Genomic DNA, 20,806 nt, shown 5'->3' with positions numbered 1-20,806 from the left:
GTTTGGTGGATGGTCAGGGGGAAACCTTGCTTCGGCGTCTGGTTCCACACTCAGTTTCCACATCCAGGTCCAGTTCAGCCTCAGATATTTAGCTGAACACTAACCCTCGGTTCTCACTGTTAACTTTGTATCCCTGTCACCTCACCCTTCACCCCCTACAGCTCCACATCACCGCCCACCCTCCTCTCTCCCTTTCTCTGTCGCTCACTGCCTGTTACTCACCACAACCGACCCCACTGGCCCGCTGTCATGAGCTGTACATCCCCTCAAGGCTGCAGAGTGGAGGAAGGCTTGCCTGCACTGTTGGGAATCCCCTGTGCTCACATACATAATGAGTCACCAGCTCAGACATCAGGCAGACCCACAAACACTGGATGGTATAATTTGTCAAGCAGTTGGCACCTTATGGGAGCTGATTGTAAAACAAAGCATGACACGCAGAAAAGCAAGAAATATTCAAAACACGATTGATAATGAAATGCAAAAAAAGCAATCAGACTGCATTTTGTTTGCATCAACAGCTGAATCCACAAAAGTCTTGATATAATATTTAAGTTATTAACAGTTTATTATAACATTGTGAGCCCGTTTTTGGCCTCTGAAGTTAAGACTTCCAAAATAGACGTCACATTACATCTGATGCACCGATTCGACTGCTAGACAAGTGATGACATTTCATTCTCACTTTCATGACTATGAGCAAAAACCTGAGAAAAACTGGACAAGGAAGTGGAAAAGAGAAAAAAAGATCACTTTCTGAAACAGATGCAGCTAAATTGAGCACAACGTTAGGCGTTCACTGTTTGGCTGTGTGTGGCCGCCCTCATCGCTGAAGACGCCTCCCCTGGTCAGCAAACTGTCAGAGGAGGTCACACAGATAGGTCACCTCCTCTGATGGTGAGCGGACTGTAGAGGATACTTCTACATGTCACAGTGTCCTGGTTTCTATCAGAGTACTCCAGGGGGCATATCCAGGCCCCTCAAAACCCGGGATAAGGGCTTATACAGCGTAAGCTGTTTACATGCGCAAAACATAAAAACACAAACAATATGACGCATACTTTAATGTACATATACATGTCATCTTTCACAGATGAAATGAAGTGCTTGCTTCTCAGTTAGCAGATGATCTTTATTGTAAAGAAGTATTGTGGGAGAAAAAGAATCCTCTGAAATTGTATTTAAGAGCAAATCAATTCAATGTTTTAAGCTTTCGGTTTATATTTGAGAATCGATTATTTTCTACGAAAAATGACATCATCTTAATGAATTCCAGGATGTGTAGCACATCAAATAAGATTTTAAAATAATTGATTTTGAGCATATACCTGTGTTATTTCGTCTCAAGGAACGTGGTGTGACTGTGATCATTTTGCAAAGAACATGCAGGATGACATAACTGTCGGGGTGGGGGAGGGGGGACTTAATTTTAGACTCACCTTTTACAAACTTCAGTTCATCACACAAGCCTCTGTAGTTATGAATAATCGCCACCAGTATTATTAGCTGATTTGATCATCTAAAATGACAGCAGTGCTGTATGTTGAAGCCAGATGGAGAGGGTTTATTTGGGGGGGGGGGATTATTCTCCCAATAATCCTGTGACAACACTTTTCCACTGCCTATTGTATCCTGCAATGTTTAGGGACAAGTGCTCCCTTAAAATTGTCTCTTAAAACCTTCATCTGAACATTGTGGCACTTTTTGATAAATAATAAAAGTCTAAATGTTAGCTTGAATAATTCATTTCGCAGCAGTCATGCATAGCGACTGTCTTTGTGCCTGGAAGAGTCAGCAGCAGCGCTCTTTGTCCTCTCATTACTTATTCCTTAAATAATACTAATAGCAGGGTGTAATGCACATTAAGAAAACAGAAGCTGCATTTTGGTGTTATGTGTGTGATTTCATGTCATGTGTTTGCTCAGCTGGAGGTAAATCTGATGAATCGGACTCTCTTAACCGAAGATATGAACTCTCACCAACCACACAGAGGCCGATAGTCTCTATAGTGGAGTGGCTGTCACATTGATGTCTCTGGTCTACTCACTGTCTACTCACAGGCTGCAGGGAGGCCTATTTATATATCTGTCTCTGTTCTCTGCTTCTACATCGGTCCCCTCTTTCTCCACCATCTCTCTCCCCTCCCCTCTAATCGGTGCGTATTTCTGGAGCTGTACAGCTATTATCTTCTTTGCATCTTGGAGGTACAGATCACATTGAGTCAGATATTTACCTTTTCAAACTCTGACCTGTCAGTATCTGATGCTCAGAGATATAATCTTTTGTTTGGTGTCAGTGCTGAGGAATAGTGACGAAATTAAGGCACGGCATTATTTCTAATCACTTGATTGCTCACAAGCTGCAATGTTTCACCTCCAGGCCTGCAGGTTTTAATTACTGAGTGAAACATCAGGCTGTCTGTTGTGCGCGTCCATATACACAGAGCTGACACTTTTGCCCCAGAGCCACAAAACAAGTCATGACGGCCATGTGTTTTGGTTGATGGTTAATGGCTCAACAACGGCTGTGAGAAGCCTGAGCCACAGGAGGTTAAACGCCTTTCAGTGCAGGAATTTGTAGACAGCAAGAAATGCTGCATTCAGTGTGGAGTTAACAAAGGAAATCAATAGACTGCAACAATAAAGATCAGACCTTGTGATGACCTTTTCGTAAAAATCACTGACCTCATGTTTTCTGAACAGACAACAGCAAACAAGGACTTGGGAAAACAGGTAATCTGATGTTAAGGCCATTAGTTGACTAAAAACAAGACTACAAATAAGACTGAGAGTCTACATCCATGCTAGCAACTCTGTGAGGCTGTAGTTTGCAAAGTGGTGCTTTGAGCTAAATGCTAACGTTGCACGCTACATGCTCGCTGTGACAATGCTGACATCGATAGCAAGCGATATTGTTGTTCAAAAAACGTCAAAAATATCCAAGAAGAAAAGAAGGCGGTTCCTACCCACGCAAAATTGAATGTCGGAAAATGATCTTCACACTGGATTTAAGCAACAAAGTCCTTATAGGACTGAAAGCTTTGACTCCTCATCAGGTCAAATCATTGCCATTTTCTCAGTCTCATAAAGTTTTGAGAGCTTAAAGGAATAGTTTGACATTCTGGGAAATACTTTTTGCTCTTGCTGAGTTAGACGAGAGGATGGATGTCAATCATGTCTGTGTTATGAAGCATTAGCATAAAGATTTGACAATAAAGATTTGAAATAAATGAAGTTTCAACATTAGATATTGGTCAGGGGCTGTCCTCCACCCGACCGAAAAATGAGGACGTGTCGGACTATTACACAACTATCTCTCTTCAAACTTGAACGAGCTAATGAAATTCAGGGAGGACAAAAATAACTTACCTGTTTCATCTTCAAATACACCTGGCTTCCTCAGTTTATTTTTAGACATTAAAGATACAGATTCTTCGACATCGTCTGGACCTTTTCAACATGACGTTGCATAAAGTGGCATCATCGTCCACTGATGCTGAAGACATTTGCCTTTCTGGGACATAATGCTCCGTGTAATGAAAGTGATCAGACAGAGCGGTTATTGTGGAACTGAAGCATGCCTGAACAATTTTGTATGTATCCTGTAGATGTCAGCTATGAAGCATGATCTTCTCCAGGGATGTAATTACATCAATTAAATAAACTGCATTAAATACGTCTATCAGTAGGCCCCGGTGTGTTTTGGGATAATGTGACCAACATTTACCAATAATGAGGACACCGATGTCGCTGAAGGTGCAGCATTGCATTAAGTCAGGCTGGTTGGTGCTGAATCCTCATGCCTCCTGTGTGCTTTGAGCTTTCTTCTTTTTTTTTTTACAGGATGCAATAGGTGTCTGTGCAGTGCAGCAAGGAGCCGGGCTAATAGTGGGATACTTATTATAGCCCTAGCAACAGTCAGCAGATTGGTGGCTGCGGAGAGCGAGCCTGTCAGCGATTGGCTGGCGAGGAGGACCTTTCAAAGCTGAGAATTTCATCTCATGAAAGGTTCAGTGCAGCAAGCTGCAGCAATGGGGCTGCAGTCAGAGGGTGGGCGATCCAGCAGCTTTGGCACTTCAGCTTATCAATCAGTGTGACTTCCAGTTTATGTATCGATACTGCGATAGACTTGACATTTAGGTGTAACAATACGACTTGTGTGTACCTAAGCATAGAGAAGCAGATTCTCCTTCCATTGTTCATCATGAGATGCAGGGTTTTATTTCATTGCAGCGCTCCTCTGCTGCGATCATTAAACCTGCTGTTAAACCATCTTTTCATCTGTGCCCTAATTTAGTTAATGATCAGCAAGGTGGTATTAAAATAACCTCATTTAAGACATACTGTAGTTGTTAAGTGAGCTGGCAGTGTCTCTGCACTGCAGCTAATATAGACTCCATCTCATACGTTCACCCACAGACACTCTACACATAATGGTGCAGATATGGATGTACACACACGCACACACACACACACACACACACACACACACACACACACACACACACCTGTTGTGTGAGGCACAAGGGGGTTGCATGAGGTCTTATTGACTTCCTGTATCATTGTTCAGGCTGGAAAACTCAACAGAAATGTATGAAATCTGTTGAATGAAAGGAACGAGCTGTGGTGTTTGTGGTGTGACTGTAAATGTTACAGAGAGAAATAATAATGTAAAATAGTACCGATAAACAAATAACTTTAATGGGCAACAGATGGCAACCAAAAATTCCTCAGAGCATACAGTTTGTATCCCCCCCCCCCCCCACACACACACTGCTGATATCCAGCAGGTCAGCTCCTCTTTGATCTAATTCACGATCTTCTCCTTTTCACCTCACTTCCTGTATTTGTATGTTTTCATGTCACAGCAGAAACAAGGCTCAACATCCAACATAATGAAAACTTAAAAATAAAAACACAAACCACGGGGGAAAAAACAACTAATTGATTAAAAAGCAGCACAATGCATGTATTCTTGGCAATGAGTGAAATTCTCTTGACATGATTTCCACTCTTTTTTTTTTAAAACTCACAAAACATAAAACTTTAAATAATGGTTTCGACTCCATTCTAACATTCATAAACTGTGTGAGCAGTTGTGCAGATTGGCATCAGGATTTCATGCTATTTGTCTGGCGAGCCTTCAAGACCAGCGACTATGTTACAAATAAATCAAAGCAGCTGTGACATACAGTGTGAGCTCATGGAGGCTGACTCATGAGGGTGACATAATTGGCATACGTGAACGAGGTGGTGTGACTGACCTTTAAGGCTTTTGGTTTCTCTCTTAAGCCATCATATCTGTCATCTATTAGGAAAAATAAATACTGGAAAACTGCCATCTGTATGAATATATTAATGTAATAATCTATCGTAGTAGCAGCATTATGACGATGAATCCATTCGGCAGCTTTCTGTGCCCTTGAGCAGCTCCCTAGTGTCTAAAGTTTGTTCTGAAGATGTTAATTATCACATTTGCTAATCTAAAATAAAACAATTCTTCTGAATTGCCGATGCTTTCCCAGTGATTCTATTTGTGCGTTGGTGTTGAATATTCATATCTATGTGCTGTACAGAGAGCAGTACCATCCCACACATGTCAACGTGAAGAACATATTACATCTTGCACACATGCATGCAGGAACTTAAAACTGGCATATAAATCCCTTTTTTGTAAAGGTTAACTTGCATGAGGCATATTAACTAATGCAGGCACAAAAATAAAGCACATACTGTATTCAGGGCACAAAACAAAGTGTTTTCTCGCCTTTAAAACAACATTTTCTTATGGGTGACGATACAACAATACACTAGACCACCACGGAAATGGTGCATGTATAATTTAGTCATATTCTTTTTTATTATCATAGCTATTTATTTCGGTTCTTGTGCAACTGCTACATAATGACTCACATTCAAGATATTTTGTCACTCAGGAACAGCTAAAAGGTATAAAAACAAACAAACAAAAATGTATATTGTCAGAAATAAAATATGGTCCATGTTTGTGAATTCATAACAGAAACATTGAGCCTGAAAACGTCACCGTTATTAAAAGTGGGTAGCATGACTGAAAAAAGTACTTCAATACTGTTCAAGGAACAAACTATATCATAATCATACTTCAATGTGACAAACACCAGCTGGTAAGATTAAGTGATCACTGGTGAGTTTTTATCCTCCTTTTTTTTCTTCTTCTTCCCGGTAACAAATTAAATACACATATTGCATGTCACTATAGCAACGCCCATTACAGGTCAACTTTTACGATCACTATTTTGGTTCAGCAAATCAAAAAACCAGAACAAAACGAAATAATTCAGAGATTAGAAATCAACAGACAAAGCTTGTTTTTCCCAATCATATGAATGAATACTTAACACCCATAGTATAAGTTAATAAAGTCAAGCTACTGTATATAAATACATCACCAGCATGCACAATATTGAATAATCGATATTATTATCTTACACTGAAGAAACAGTATAGTAGGCAAGTGCATTTAATAAAACAAACACAGAAGTAAACCACAAACTCTGAAGCTGCTTTTATTTGTTTTGTTTTTTTTTGTACTTTTTTTTGTTTTAATTGTTAAGTCTCTGCCTTTCGTAGTCTTCACCTCAATGACTCAATGGTTCAAGTGACATAACAGACCAATCTAAACTTTATTAAGGAGGGGAATCAATTTTTACTATCAAGTCCTCAATTTCACGCCTGTCTAATTTCTCCTTTTAAATGTTGGGGGAATTAATCCAATTAAAACTTTCTCTTTTCTCGTTGTTTGTGTCAGTTTAACGTCAGGCTGAGGGCTCTCAGGGCCCTTTCTCATATACAGACTTACTACTGGAACCAATGCAAACTAGTTTTGTGAGGCATTCCCATTCAAGCATTTTCTCTCTCAAGTGACTCAAATGCATCTCTATCACGCAAAAACCTAACTAAGCAGCTTATCTTGACAGAACAAGATCAGTTCCTATGCCAGTGTGAGGCTGCCATTTCAATCCAACAACAACCACGTCAGGCTGATCGACTGACATATCAGTGGTTTTGGCAAATGTCAAAGAGAAAATCAAGAAGACGGAGGCCCCTTTCAACTGTATATATATATTTCTATATATATTTAAACTAAGATTTAACCTCCACTCTCACCTCTCTTTTGATTCTTTTCTTTTAACACATGGAAAAATAAAGAACTGCTGCTGCGGTAGTATCGTCGGCAAAAGTGGCTGCCAAAGTCCACCCGCCCTTCATATATATATTTTTTTTCGAAGTGTGGTTTCTCTTTAATTGTTGCCCTCCCCTCCCTCGTCATCCTGCTGGTCACTTGTCCACAGTGTCAAGTTGTCTCGGAGCAGCTGCATGATGAGAGTGGAGTCTTTGTAGGAGTCCTCGTTGAGGGTGTCGAGCTCGGCGATGGCGTCGTCGAAGGCGGTCTTGGCCAGATGACAGGCCTGCTCCGGGGCGTTCTGGATCTCGTAGTAAAACACAGAGTAGTTGAGCGCTAAGCCCAGGCGGATGGGGTGGGTGGGCTGCATATGCTCCTTGCTGATCTCGTGGGCCTCGTTGTAGGCCTTCTCCGAGGACTCCACCACGGTGGCCTTCTTCTCGCCCGTGCCCACCTCGGCCAGGTACCGGTAGTAGTCGCCCTTCATCTTCAGATAGAACACCTTGCTCTCGTGCTGCGTCTCGCTGCAGTTCTTGATCAGGAAGTTGTCCAGAAGGTTGAGCACATCCTGGCACACGGCCTCCAGCTCCTTCTCAATCTTCTCCCTGTAGGCCCTCACCATCTCAATCTTCTTCTCGTTGCCGTCGGCCGAGGTCTTCTGCTCAATGCTGGAGATCACCCTCCAAGAGGAGCGACGGGCCCCGACCACATTCTTGTAGGCCACAGACAAGAGGTTCCTCTCCTCGTTGGACAGGGTCTCATTCAGCTCTGTTACCTGGAAGAGGGAGACAATGGACCATTTAATCACCAGAGCAGAAGTCTTGATTAATAGCACCAGACTGCAGATACAAAAAAAAGAATATGACGACGTATAATCCCAGAGAATCAAGCGTCTGCAATCATTTTATGGTTCCAGCTTCTCGAAAGTGAGGATTGTCTGCTTTTCTTCTTTTTATATAATTGTAAATCTAATGTCCTTTGGTTTGGGAATTAAAGCGCCAACCACTGCAACTTCCGTGGATTGAGCATGGCCGGGGATCTTTGTTGCATCGCTCTTTAAAAATGTAATAGATTAAGTTAGAGGTTTACAAGCCAATCAATATATCAAGTGATCAAGAAAATGATCGACAGATTGTTAGTTGCAGTCTTAATTATGAAAAGGCACTCTTTTTAGGTGAAAGACTCTGGACTGACAGTACAGTTCACAGCACGGAGGGTGAACAATATTTCACTTGTCATGTGCAAGTCTCAGTCTCCATGACAATTCATGAATTTAGTGCACATTCATTTAGCTCCAGCTGCCACGTGGACAGCTACGCTAGCTAACAATATTTAAGATAGTCGGCGGCAGTGGGGGGTTTGGGAAAGGAAAGGAGGGCTGGAGTTGGCTGTTCCCACGAGCACTCTGGGGCAGCTGCACTGTAAGGGAAAACCATCACTGCACAGGCAGTTCACGTGTCCCAGTGACCTTCTCTCTGACTCAAGCTGACCTTTTTACCTGTCTCAAACGCCACGCTGTGACATCACTCTGACATCGACTGTTAATTTTAGATTTTGACGGATCAGTTTGAAAGTTGGGTTGTTGTCAAAAGAGGCTATGTTGGTATAAAAAGGCCACCTTACTGAGGGTTATTTGATTGGAAAAGCAAACCTTGCATTGGCTTCTCTCAGATCAATAATTGCACAGGGACTGAAATAGAAAGAAATGCGTAGCTTAGGCTTCACAAAAGCTGTTTTTTTTTATCTGAAAAGCTCCTCCTTGACGGACTAACGTTTTTTTTATTTTCAACATTTTCTGCATTGACTCAATAGTTGTTTTTTAAAACAAAACAAATAGGTCATCACTCTAATTACAATACTTGGGAAGCTTACTGCTGTTATATAATTATATATTAAAAAAATTTGCTGAGAATCCATCCGACTGACACGAATGTCATACATGTGCAATTTCAAAGGCTCCGATACCCAGATCCTCATTCAGAGCTAAAAAGTCCAAGAAGCTTTGTCGAGCTGAAACAATTAGTGGATTAATGAATTACTGACAGGAAATGAATCATATGCAACTGATTTGATCATTCACTTTGATTATTTCTTTCGGCAAAAAGAGGACTAAACAATCACCAGTGTCAGCTTCACAAATGTGAATATTTTATGTTTTCTTAGTCGTCGATGATAGTAGATTAAATATGTATTGGTTTTGAAAGGTTAGTCCGACAAATCAAGACATTTTAAAATGTCAGTTGTGATGGGCATTTCTTGCTATTTCCTGACGTTTTTACGCCCAAAACGATTAATCAATTGCATGAGAAACAAAATCGTTAGCCCTAGCATATCCATAAAAGAAATCTGTCTAAAAAGCTGCACAAAAGGCTGTTACGATGAGAATAAACCTTCTGTATTTTCCATGTCGTTTTGTCATTTTTTGCCTGTAATGCCAAGGGATTCCCTTTGATTAGAGAGTGAGAGTACACACCCCTGCAAACAGGCCTAGTTTGGACCGCACTGACACGGCAGATTGTTTAAAGGGAAAGGAATCCCTCCCTGCACACACACTTCATCCCACCTCCTGCAACCAGAAACCCCAATGACAAACAATCCACAGGGGCTCACTCCATCCCTCCTGAGGAACATCCGACGAAATGTTCCTCCTTTAAAGCACGTATGACGGTTTGAATCTGTATGTGAGCTCATGCAGTCTCCCGGCTAAGACTCCAAGGACGCGATTGGTTCCAGTATGAGCTGGTGTGACACAGCAGTTTTTTTAACCCATGGGGATTTCAGTTACCAGCATTTCTTTAAGGGGGCAGAGTTTTGAAAAGCAGACAAAAGGCTGGGTCCTCAGCATCGGTCATTGAGAGCTGAGAAAGATCCTGTGAGGCATCAAATATTACACTTTATCAAATATTACACTTTATTAGGGTTATTAACCCAAAGTGACCTGAAATTGTTGCTTGGTATCAAGAGGAATCAGAAAGAGCACATGCACATGTATGAGGAGTAAAGTGAGGAGCCCACGATCCTGATCATATCGACTCTCTGCAATATGACAGAGAATATTCTAGAGAGATTCTCTGCCTCCTACGTTTGTTGAGAGCAAAGAGCAGTTAAAGGGATCTTCTTTGGAGCACTTTTATAATGCAATCATGCTCAAAAACATCTCTCTATTGGATACTAGCATGGAAATTTATCAGATTTTGAACATCCATATCATTTTGATTAATATGACAAAGAGACAAGGAAGAGGAGGAATAGAAGAAGGAGGAGGAGGAGGAGGAGGAGGAGGAGGAGGAGGAGGAGGAGGAGGCGGCAGCAGCAGCAGCAGTTGACAGGCTTTTTCCGAGCAACCTCACATGGCTCCCAGCAGCATAAGCTTTTATAAATTAGGCATTATGGAGGGAGGGGAGGTGGGGTGGTAGAAAGGGGGGAAAGGCAGCTAATGCAATAGAGCAGAGCCATTATATGATTCAAGCCTTTTATTAACCGAGAGATCAAGCTCAGGCCTGCGTGCATTTCATTGTAATATCCCTCCAGTGGTACGGCCACCAGAAAGGCACCGCCCAAGGAGTAGACGATTTGGACTCGACTCAGAAAAAAAAGCGCTGAGCTGCAAATGAATTGATGACAAGGCAATAAAGATATTAAATATGATTTTTCTCTGGATTGTAGCGCTGAAACATCAAGCCAGCGGTGCAACCCCCAGATTTACAGCCATACAGTCAAGATTGCAGTACGCACCTTTACGCAAAGAGAGCAAAACATTTTCATACAAGTCATAATTATTATCTTTTTATTGATATATGGACTTACCGATTTCATAGCAGCTGCCATATCATCATATCGCTCAGCCTGTTCAGCCAGCCTGGCTTTCTGCACCAGCTGCTCGCGATCAACCATTTTTCAAATGATATTTAGTTGCTTAGTTGCTGCTCTACTTGAGTTTTTGGGGATGAAATGATTGGTATTTTAAATCGCAATGCAGTGAAATCCTACGTGAACCTAATGCTGCAGCTGTTCCCTGCTGTCTGTCTGTGCTCCGTGCAGACGGGACACCCTCTCCTCTCTCCCTCCCTCACCCCTCCTCACACGCTCTCCCTCGGCTGCGTCATCACTCAGAAAGGTGGGTGTCTGTGTCAATGATGTAACACTCCGTACTTGGGAACCAGAAGCGTAAAGGGATGGATGGACGGGAGCAGCTGGGCCTAAGGCCTTGTGGGAAATGAAGTCCTCTGTGGCTGCATGCTGGAGCTAGAGGCTCATAGGAATTATGTTGGGGTTAGGGTGTGACTCAGGTATTTGTTAGCCGCTGGGCCCATGTCGAGGAGATGAGAAAGTCCCATACAGAGGTGGCTCACATTGTTTTACAGTCTAAAGCCAACATACTCAATGGACAGACTGTGGTTTAAATCTGGACCGAATATACAATTCAATATAGACAAAAGAACAACAGAACTGAACCAGCATCATATCAAGCTAACACAACAATCATTGTAATATCTGCATATTAAACTGTGAACAGCCTAAGTAAAAAAAATAATAATAATTGAATAATGCACATTAACATAGCACATTTTGTAGAAGTTTAAGGACTTAACAGTAGCTCCAATGAATTTATTGTCTTTTCTTCTTTATTACTGGAGCTTGTATGGCAGAACAGGTTACACTCATCAACATCGGAGAAGGAAGGATTTTTTAATGTTACGGCGCCAGTCATGTTATCTGCCCAGAGAATTGTTTTGTTGCGGCTGTTCACGTTATGCCTGATACAAAGGTAATAAATGCGCTGCTGTTATTATTTTGTTTGTGCTGCCTTACATGGACTAGACTACAGAGCAGTTCATTGTGCAACCCTGTGTTGCACAATGACAATAAATGTTTCTTGAACTTTGAATCCTTGAACCTTGAAGTGTGTTTTGTAATGAATTGCATATCACTTGCTTAATCAGACTGAACATTCTGAAGGGTGGACTTTCAACTTTCTGGTTAAAGTTAAAAACAAGTCATGAGCATTGTCTTCTCTCCTCTGGGCTGTGGCCGCTGGACAGTATAAGGACAATGTTCAAAGAGATTTAATGAAAATCAACCTGAAACAGTAAAAGTGATGTCCTCCCCAGTCCCCAGTGGAAATTACACCCTTGGGCAAACACTACAGCGGGAGTTACCCACTACGGTTTTTGTTATTGTGGGTGCTTGTAACACGACCGCAGGCATGCACAGACCACTGAGTTCCTCACAGCCCATAGAGTGAGCCTCAGTGACCCTCAGACCAGCGGGGTCAGACGCTTTGTGCTCCTGGACTGGCCATAAAAAGAGAATTGGTCTCAAGCAAACGGGCAGACAAATAAAGTTTTATTAGGAGGCCTGCTGCCCCGTGGGCTCACCACCATGGTGACTGTTAGAGGTCCTACTGGGAGCTTGGGATACTTTTTAAGATGTTAGGAACTGTTGGATTATCAGAGGAGACATTAGAAGGATTCAACAGTTATTTGTGCATTCCCTTGTATTGTCTTAACTTCTTAAAATGTCTTGCAATATACGAGATTGGGAGCATTTCTATTGCCTCTCAACCGCTCAGACATGGTGACGGCTTAGCTCGTAGCTAACGGCGCTAGCAGCGCTAAGAGCGCAAACAACAGCAAAGGCCTGACGGAGCTAACAGTGTTTAACTGAGGGAGAACCAGAGCTATGGGAATGGGCCACATTCACACGCACAAACATGCACGATCATGCACTTAATGCACGCGCGTTCGGCCCGGCTATGTCAACACAACAAGGAGAAGCTCGGATAACAACACACACAGAGGGAGAATGACCTCATTCTCTGGTAGACATTACTCCACTATATCTTTATACAGCAAATAGTTGTTTGCCTTCCGCTCTCTCTGCCGCTTGTTTCCAGTTTGCCTCTCTGCTGTCATCCGTTTAATAATGGTGAAAAATGTGTCTTCATGGTTTGGCTACGAATTGGAACATTGTTGTATTTTTGAAAGTTGGTAATGTTTTGTTTAGCATGAGAGTCATTCATGTCATCGTTCATATCTAAATCTGTAATTTTAGTTTGTTCTCCAGAGTTTGTGTTCTTCGAATATTATTCAGACTTTGATTCTAACATAAAAAAAACATATAGGTCAACAAATTCAGTGACGATCATCATTGTGTTTAGAAAAATGTCAAATTAGATCAATTAGGGTTCCGATTTTTGTTTGAAAATAACTTTTACGGTGAGAAATGTCCTTCCCAGTTTAATACAAAAGTGATCTTTGATTTTTATTTCCTTCTTTTCCCTGAATTTTTTAAGCTAGAGTATGGTTTTGGGTGTGAATTTAACAACTCTGTGATTATTAACCACAATAAAACAGAATGTAACACATCTTCTGACATGTTAAAATGTTGCATCCTGGATAGACTTTGTCCCATGTTCACAGACTTTCAATTTGAATGTATTTTTTTTAACCATGGCTCACAAGGAGTCCCTGAACTGTAATCTGAGATCAGAGCACTTCCTGTCTTCAAGGCCAAACACCAGGGAGTGATGCAAAGAGCAAACTGCCGGTTGAATTTGTGCAGCTCTTTTAAAATAACCATCCTGACAGATAACCGTGCAAATAGGAGGCCGCAATTTCATATCTCAGCATCAATTTCACTCACTCCGATGTGTCTCAATACTTTATATATTTATTTCACACTGTGTGGCATCTTCACCAAAGCAGCAATATGAGCTCCTTAAAGCAGATGGAGAAACATTTGTTCTCAGACCGCTCTTCTGGCCAAACATGGAAATGAAGGTCTCTGAGGCTGAGACACCATGTTATGCGGTGTGAAGCATAAGAAAGTAAGATTTGTTGTTGTTGCGAAAACGTTTATGAAACATGTAAGAACAAAACTGTTCCCAGGCAGTTTATAAACACATATTGACCCAGTACCCTCAGTTAGTGGCACAGGAGAAATCAAGACTATTCAATTCAACTTTATTTATTCCTGTAAAGACAATTGTATGCAGCACCTCGCCACCCACTTCAACAGGTACAAACACGAGAGATAGGAGAAAGAGGGAACAAAAACCACGAACAATCAATGCGGGATTGCCACTAAATACATTGATGAATTAATATATAATTATAAAATATATTTTAAACAACATACAAAGCAACAAGGCGACAAAAAATACACAAAAGCATTGATCAAATGAGACAGACGACTGCCTTTAATGGAAACGGACACAAGAAAATGTAATTCACACCCAAACTAAACACACACAAGAAAAATGCGAAGGCTGAGGGGTCCAAACCAGAAACTTGGTCACAATAAACCCACAACTGAAGTCAGACATGTCCACAACCTACTTCCTGAACCTTCCGTTTCTCTGCAGGAAGAGATAGACACCTGCTGACCTGACCACAGGTCAGGAGAGGAAGTGCTGACTTTCAGTGAAGCGTAAACTGGGTCAAGTTGTCTGAGGAGGAAAATACTGCCTCTTCACATTCAACCAATGTTTCACTTAATATGAATATTGTACTGATCTGAGGCTTCATATAGAATTATATATATTTTTTTATTTTATTGTAATGTGTGTAATGTGCACACTTACAGCTTCTTTTTTTTACCACCAGAGTCTTTGCAAAAAGTATTTACAGGCATTTTTGAGAACCTTTATAATGAACTTGATTATATTTCAATACATGTTTGGAAAACCTCTTTTTCCATCACATTTCCTTCTTAGAAATATATTAATTGTATGCCTTTTAGTAATATTTGACAGACACAAGGAGATCTCTCAGCTACCACATGCATATTAGAAGCAGCCTAATAGAACTTCATGCTATTATCTGTTCCAGATAACATATTAGAGGTTTCTTTTGCAAACCATTTCTCCCATTGCAGCGCACTGTACAGTCTTACAGTGCTGAGCTAATGGATCTCTCCACTTGCTTCAAAGAGGATTACTGTTCCTTCTGCTTAGCTTAGTTAACTCAAATTAGGATAAGGGCAATGCGTGGTCTTCTGTGTACAGCAGCCATCTGTCTGCAAAGTGGACAGTCGAGCGCTCACGCTGCTGCAAATGGAGACACGGCTGGAGTTGGATGTTTTGACATTCCCAGATAAGGTGAAGACTCCGGAGGAGCTCTTAGAATGGGAGCTTGAGACTGCGAGCCAGTTGTCCATACCCACTGTCCGACTCTTTGTTGCACTTTACCCGTACAACCCTGCTGCGATGTCCCCCAACTATGAGATGGCTGCGGAAGAGCTGCCGTTTATACCAGGCCAGATAATCAAGGTAAAAAACAACATGTGATGTCTTTTTGCTTTTTGCAACTCAATGTAAAAGTAGAGCAGGTAAAAAATGTGCACAATTCTGTTATGGTGCTGTTCAAGTGTTCTGCCATGTGTAACTCATATGTTTGAGTTGTGAGCATTTCCTCACTTCATCAGTTGAAAAGCTTCTTTGAAAGAAGGTGATGGTGTTTCCTGTTTGGGCTAGATTCAGGCCAGCTGAGTGTGTAGCAAGATATCAGCTTTCTTCTTTATTTCCTGTCACCTTTTCCAACTGATTGATGTGACTTTCACTGAATATGCTCACTGCTGCAACATGCAAATTATTGTTTTTCTTCTTTTCTCTGCATTTTTTTTAGGTGTTTGGAGACACAGACTCTGATGGTTTCTATCACGGTGAGTCTGGTGGTCTCTCCGGTTATGTGCCAAGTAACATGGTGGATGAAATCCCAGTGGATGATGAGTACCTGAAGCATCTACTCATGCAGCAGGGCTTCCTCCCTGTGGACCATACAGGTACCAGCCCCCTGTTTCTGCAGGACACTGTGCTGTAACACACTGCCTGAGCACTAAAATAGGGGTAGTATAACACAACATATTGTGTGGGAAGCTGTTTCCACTGAGCTGTGAATGTTACCACGACAAATAAGAGCAAGTAAAAGTAATACAGAAATTGTACAAAAAATGTGAATGAAAGTCTGATTTCTTTCAGTGCACTTGCTCAAAGGTAGTTGTTTACTCTTCATCTGCTATTTGAGCAGTCATTTTCTTTACCGTCAATGCTCTTATTGACACATTTTACCATTGAAGTTGTGATTTCAAAGGAGTGATTGTGTATTTGGGCCCACAGATATGTCTTCAACGCCGGATCTGAGCGATATAACCAGTATCACCGATGATGTGGTCGTTCGACAAATGGTGGGCTTATTCGACTACGACCCATGGGAAAGTTCACCCAACATGGACAGTGAAGTAAGCACTATCATGATACATGAACCACATTGTGTTTTTAACCATTTTGTACCAATACAGTCTTATTTTTTCTTTTAAATACAGCAATATGGTTTGTGGTGTCACTCAAAACTCGTTTTCTCTCAAAGGTTGAACTTGGCTTTCGCTCAGGAGATATTATATACGTGTTAGGTGACATGGATCAAGATGGATTTTACTACGTGAGTGTCATCTTTACAATTACAATACAATGATTGTTTTGATTGGTTCGTTCTTGCACTGGCGTTTTGTGCACTAATTTTACTTTCATCTCAATGTTAGGGGGATCTGCATGGGCGAAGAGGTTTGGTTCCATCAAACTACCTGCAGCCGCTACACTGGAATTAGAAGAAAAGGGCACGCTAAGATGCTTAATACAAATGCCAAGTCTCAGACACAGTGGGAAATCAGAAGCTTTTATTCAAAGAAATATGTATTTGCACAGTAACAGTAATTAAAAAATCATTTGGTGAAAAAAGTACAGAAAAATACAAATCATATATATTTTAACAATCAAAAACAACATGAAAAGATCTGCAGAGAGTATTTATACAGTGTATCCATATGTGCCTTACACCCTGTTTATATCTTTTCTATAATTAGATCATAGTTTTTTCATGTGTAGAATTTAGGTGAAAATGTTTTTGAGTTTTGCAGCAATTTTATTTATCAACAGACACTTTGTACAAAGGCAAATATTCATGTTATCAATGCAAGAACTGTAAAGCAGATATTAAACTGTCTTGAATCCGTACAATGCTCACCTGCTTTCTTTTAAATCTTAGCTACTTGTTTTTACAGGTGTATGATTTTACTAATGTTAATTTAAATCAGTTTCTTTTCTGACAGGTTTTCACATTCACCATTATCATCTAAATGTGTAGTAAATAAACATAAAACAAAAGAAAAGGTCAAACGCAATAGAAACATTCTGCAGGTTTTCAGGATTGGGCCTTCGATTTCCAAGATCTTTCACACAGAGTCCGTTGGTTTCTTCTTGTGCATTTCTCTGCAGCCAACAGTATACTCATCCATAAAGTAGGAAACACTACACTGTGTATTGAAGTTTAGTAGTGCTTTCTACTTTATGGGTGACAACACTGTACATCGGTAACTTCTGGTTGCTCCACCGCAAACACTGAAGACATGACGGCTTGAATAAAGACAAGTTCTCACACATTAAATGAAACACAAGCACATTTCCTAACATCGTTCTGTAACTGAGAAACATGAAAACAGTTTGAACATACAGCATTTGACAGTAACGCTGCTCGAAACGATGCTGATATAGAACAATAATGAGACATAAAGCAGTTACTCCTGTGTATTTCAGTGCATTTGAATTGGATGGATACAACAAATAAAAGCAGAGATCAGCAGATTTTAAATAAAGTCGAATGCTGTCAGGGTCTTACCTTACCAGCTTTTGGACTCCCGTGAAGAAAGAAAACCCAGAAGTGAGCAGGGTCTTTTTATTAACCCCGTCTGAGCCACGTGGTTAACACAGGAAAAGCTCTAACAGTCACACACACACACACACACACACACACACACACACACACACACACACACACACATGTACGCCCACACAATGTACGTCCACACACACACATGCAGGGAAGTGTATTTGAAATATTTTTGTTTCATTATGAACCTGTAGCTGCTGGTGGTTGTTGGTCCATATACTTTTGTTTAGTGATAATAATTCAGCTTATTTCAGAGTATTGTTTTTTTTCATGTACAATCTTACTCAGTAAAGTAACTGTAGCCACCAGCTTAATGTAAAACACTGTAAGAAAGATTCACAGTCTAGAAATACAAGAGTAAAGTAACAGTACCTCAGAATTGACTTTAAATCTTAGTGTACTCATCTGCACACAGACGCACGCACACACACACACACACACACACACATAACCTACGCCCATGAAGTGTTTGCTCATCCCTTTTAAGGACATGCAGTTATGAGGCGCGACACCTGCTTTTAAAGAAGAAGCCAGACACTGAAGTCGAGCGATATTGATCCCAGTAATAACTCATGTGGATGTGTATCAATGAACTCATGACAATAGTACTCTATACTGATGGAGCATTGAGGCGTGTACTTTGACTGAAATAGCAACATAATGATAAAAGATCAAAGTAAATCAAAGATTATGAGCAGACTTATTGATCGAGTGAGCTTATTTCATGTTAAATGTTTGCAAAGGGAGTATGTTGCTCCTCAGCACTGTCCTCAAATAATAGTCCAGAATCATTTGTACAGACTACACAGGAAGAGATTCATATCGCGCCGATATTTCCGAGAACTCGTTCACGTCTGCAAGTTTCTCACAAGGTGTGGGTGGGGTGGTGGTGGTGGTGGTGCAAGGCCCTTCGCTGTCCCAGCAGCAAATGTGCAATATATTTGCAACAACAGAAACTTCGCAAATAGAATAGACGAGGGCCCGTGGCCTCCGTTGTCACGACAACCAAAACCTCAGAGTCACACCAAGTGAAATAAGAGGAAGTGGGGGAAGGGCGGCACGCACAAACCGAGAAAAGATGTTCGTGTTAGTGAAGGAAAAGAAGAAAAGACATGCAGACAGTTGTGTAGCAGATGAAGATATATAACCAGTTGCAAATGGAGGAATTGACAAAAAAGTTGAATTTGCTGCATGGAATAAAATACTGAAGGCATTCACATTGTCAAAGATTACATGCACACACACGTACAGGTTATGTTTTCATGTGATAATGAGTTCATATGATAATGAGTTCATATGTGTGATTTTCAAGAAAACAACTTTGCAGAAGTTGAGCATGACTGTGCATCCCGCAGATTATCTCAGCACCGTTGCACCAGAGACTGTGATTACATGAGACAGCTATTCCTGTGCAACAACATGGGATTATATCCAAAGTGATCTCCTCAAGTACGTATAGTGGTATACTGTAGATTGTCATGGTGCCAAAAACAAGTGCATCATCTCATGACCCCGGTGGGTATTATCCTTCCTGGTCACTGATTAGGACTGATTGAATGATGTTTTACCTTTTCTCAGTAATCTTAGAATAATCTTCTTCTGCTGTCTACAACGGTAGCTGTAAATGTGTATTTCCTTTAAAAGGGTTGCTGCAGTTTATTTTCTGAGTATTGCAATTAAAGAAATATAATTTACAGCGTTAATATGTTGGAACAGTGACAATGAATCTATCAAATGTATGTGCTTAAACACACACCACAAAAAAAAGTCAAACTTCTAACTGTCTCATGACATCATGGCTGTGGGTTCGTTAGCAAGTCACACTATGAGAGATTAAACTTCCCCAGGATGGATAAACATAGAAATAAAACATTTGAGGATATTCATGCACTTTTTAATACTGTGTGCTACCCAGAGTTGAATGCATTCACAGTCCAGAGTCATTGAGACTTGTTTGATGCTGCCACATGGTGGATGTTACGGGAGGTGACGCTCTGACTGATAACGGTGTAAAGGGCATCGCAGTAATCAGGATTGGATTACTATTGTCAGCAAACTGCAGTGCAGTTTGCTGCAGAAATAGAAAATAGATACATTTTGAGGTAACAAGATGCAAAATCTACAACTTAAATATACCATTCATATTTTAAAATGCTAATGTGCTTTGACACATGAGGTTGTCTTTACAACAACAAAATCGCACACCTTACAAACAGTTAATTCACACATTAGTTTGATTTTTTTTAAATATACACACTACATTATATATATATATTTAATTTGACAATCATCAGTGGATATATAAAGCAGTATTTATTTATAAAGGTGTAGTAAATTAAACAGGGAGATGGTAGAGTGCACTGGATACCAGCACTGACGTGATGAGTAACACATTGTTAAGCTGAGCAAGATTGCCTCCGGAGTAATACACCTGCCGTCCATTCGAGGGCTGCACGGGTCGGTAGGTTTGGACCATCTGCTTTCCATTGGAAAACTGAAGCTGGGCGAATACAGCGAGCTGTAATAACAAATCACAACAGACAGGTGAAAAAGTAAAATGACACATTTTATAAATACAGTGGATGCAGTGGCCACTCAAATTATTTACGCAATGCTTTCTCAGTATTCTAAAACAATGTTACTATGGAGTGTTTTAGCACACACACATACACACACACACAAACACACACACACCCATATATTGTATGTTTCATGGTATACCCCTGATCCCTTTCCCTAATTGAATACCACAGCATGTGACGTTTAGGGTATTGGGTTAAACTGGCAGAGCATAAGACAGCTTTTTCTGATGTTCCCACTTTTCTGGTAGAACGATTAAACTAAGCATGATAGCATATCTTAATCATTGCCTAATGCATTGGTTTCAAATTCCTGCGAAAAAAATCAGAAATGCAGGA

General features: G+C 40.7%; 1 protein-coding gene across 1 annotated transcript; it reads right to left on the bottom strand.

Moving 5' to 3' along the window:
- Positions 1-4,770: 4,770 nt before the first annotated feature.
- Positions 4,771-11,206, bottom strand: ywhag2 (3-monooxygenase/tryptophan 5-monooxygenase activation protein, gamma polypeptide 2). The gene is made up of 2 exons (XM_079271898.1): positions 10,972-11,206; positions 4,771-7,939 (listed from the first exon to the last, which is right to left on the bottom strand). The coding sequence occupies exons 1-2, from the start codon at positions 11,056-11,058 to the stop codon at positions 7,283-7,285; spliced, it is 744 nt and encodes a 247-aa protein (XP_079128024.1). The 5' UTR covers positions 11,059-11,206; the 3' UTR covers positions 4,771-7,282.
- Between the last annotated feature and the right edge of the window lie 9,600 nt (positions 11,207-20,806).

This window comes from Melanostigma gelatinosum, assembly GCF_949748355.1.
Source record: "Melanostigma gelatinosum genome assembly, chromosome: 7".
In the NCBI taxonomy this organism is placed as follows: Eukaryota; Metazoa; Chordata; class Actinopteri; order Perciformes; family Zoarcidae; genus Melanostigma; species Melanostigma gelatinosum.
The sequence above is the reverse complement of the archived record's forward strand: the minus strand, read 5'-3'. Positions and strand labels throughout refer to the sequence as shown.

Coding starts and splice junctions, on each gene's coding strand:
- ywhag2 (XM_079271898.1), bottom strand. CDS start 11,058: ATGGTTGATCGCGAGCAGCTGGTGCAGAAAGCCAGGCTGGCTGAACAG. Junction 7,940..10,971: donor TGGCAGCTGCTATGAAATCG/GTAAGTCCATAT, acceptor TCCCTCTTCCAG/GTAACAGAGCTGAATGAGAC.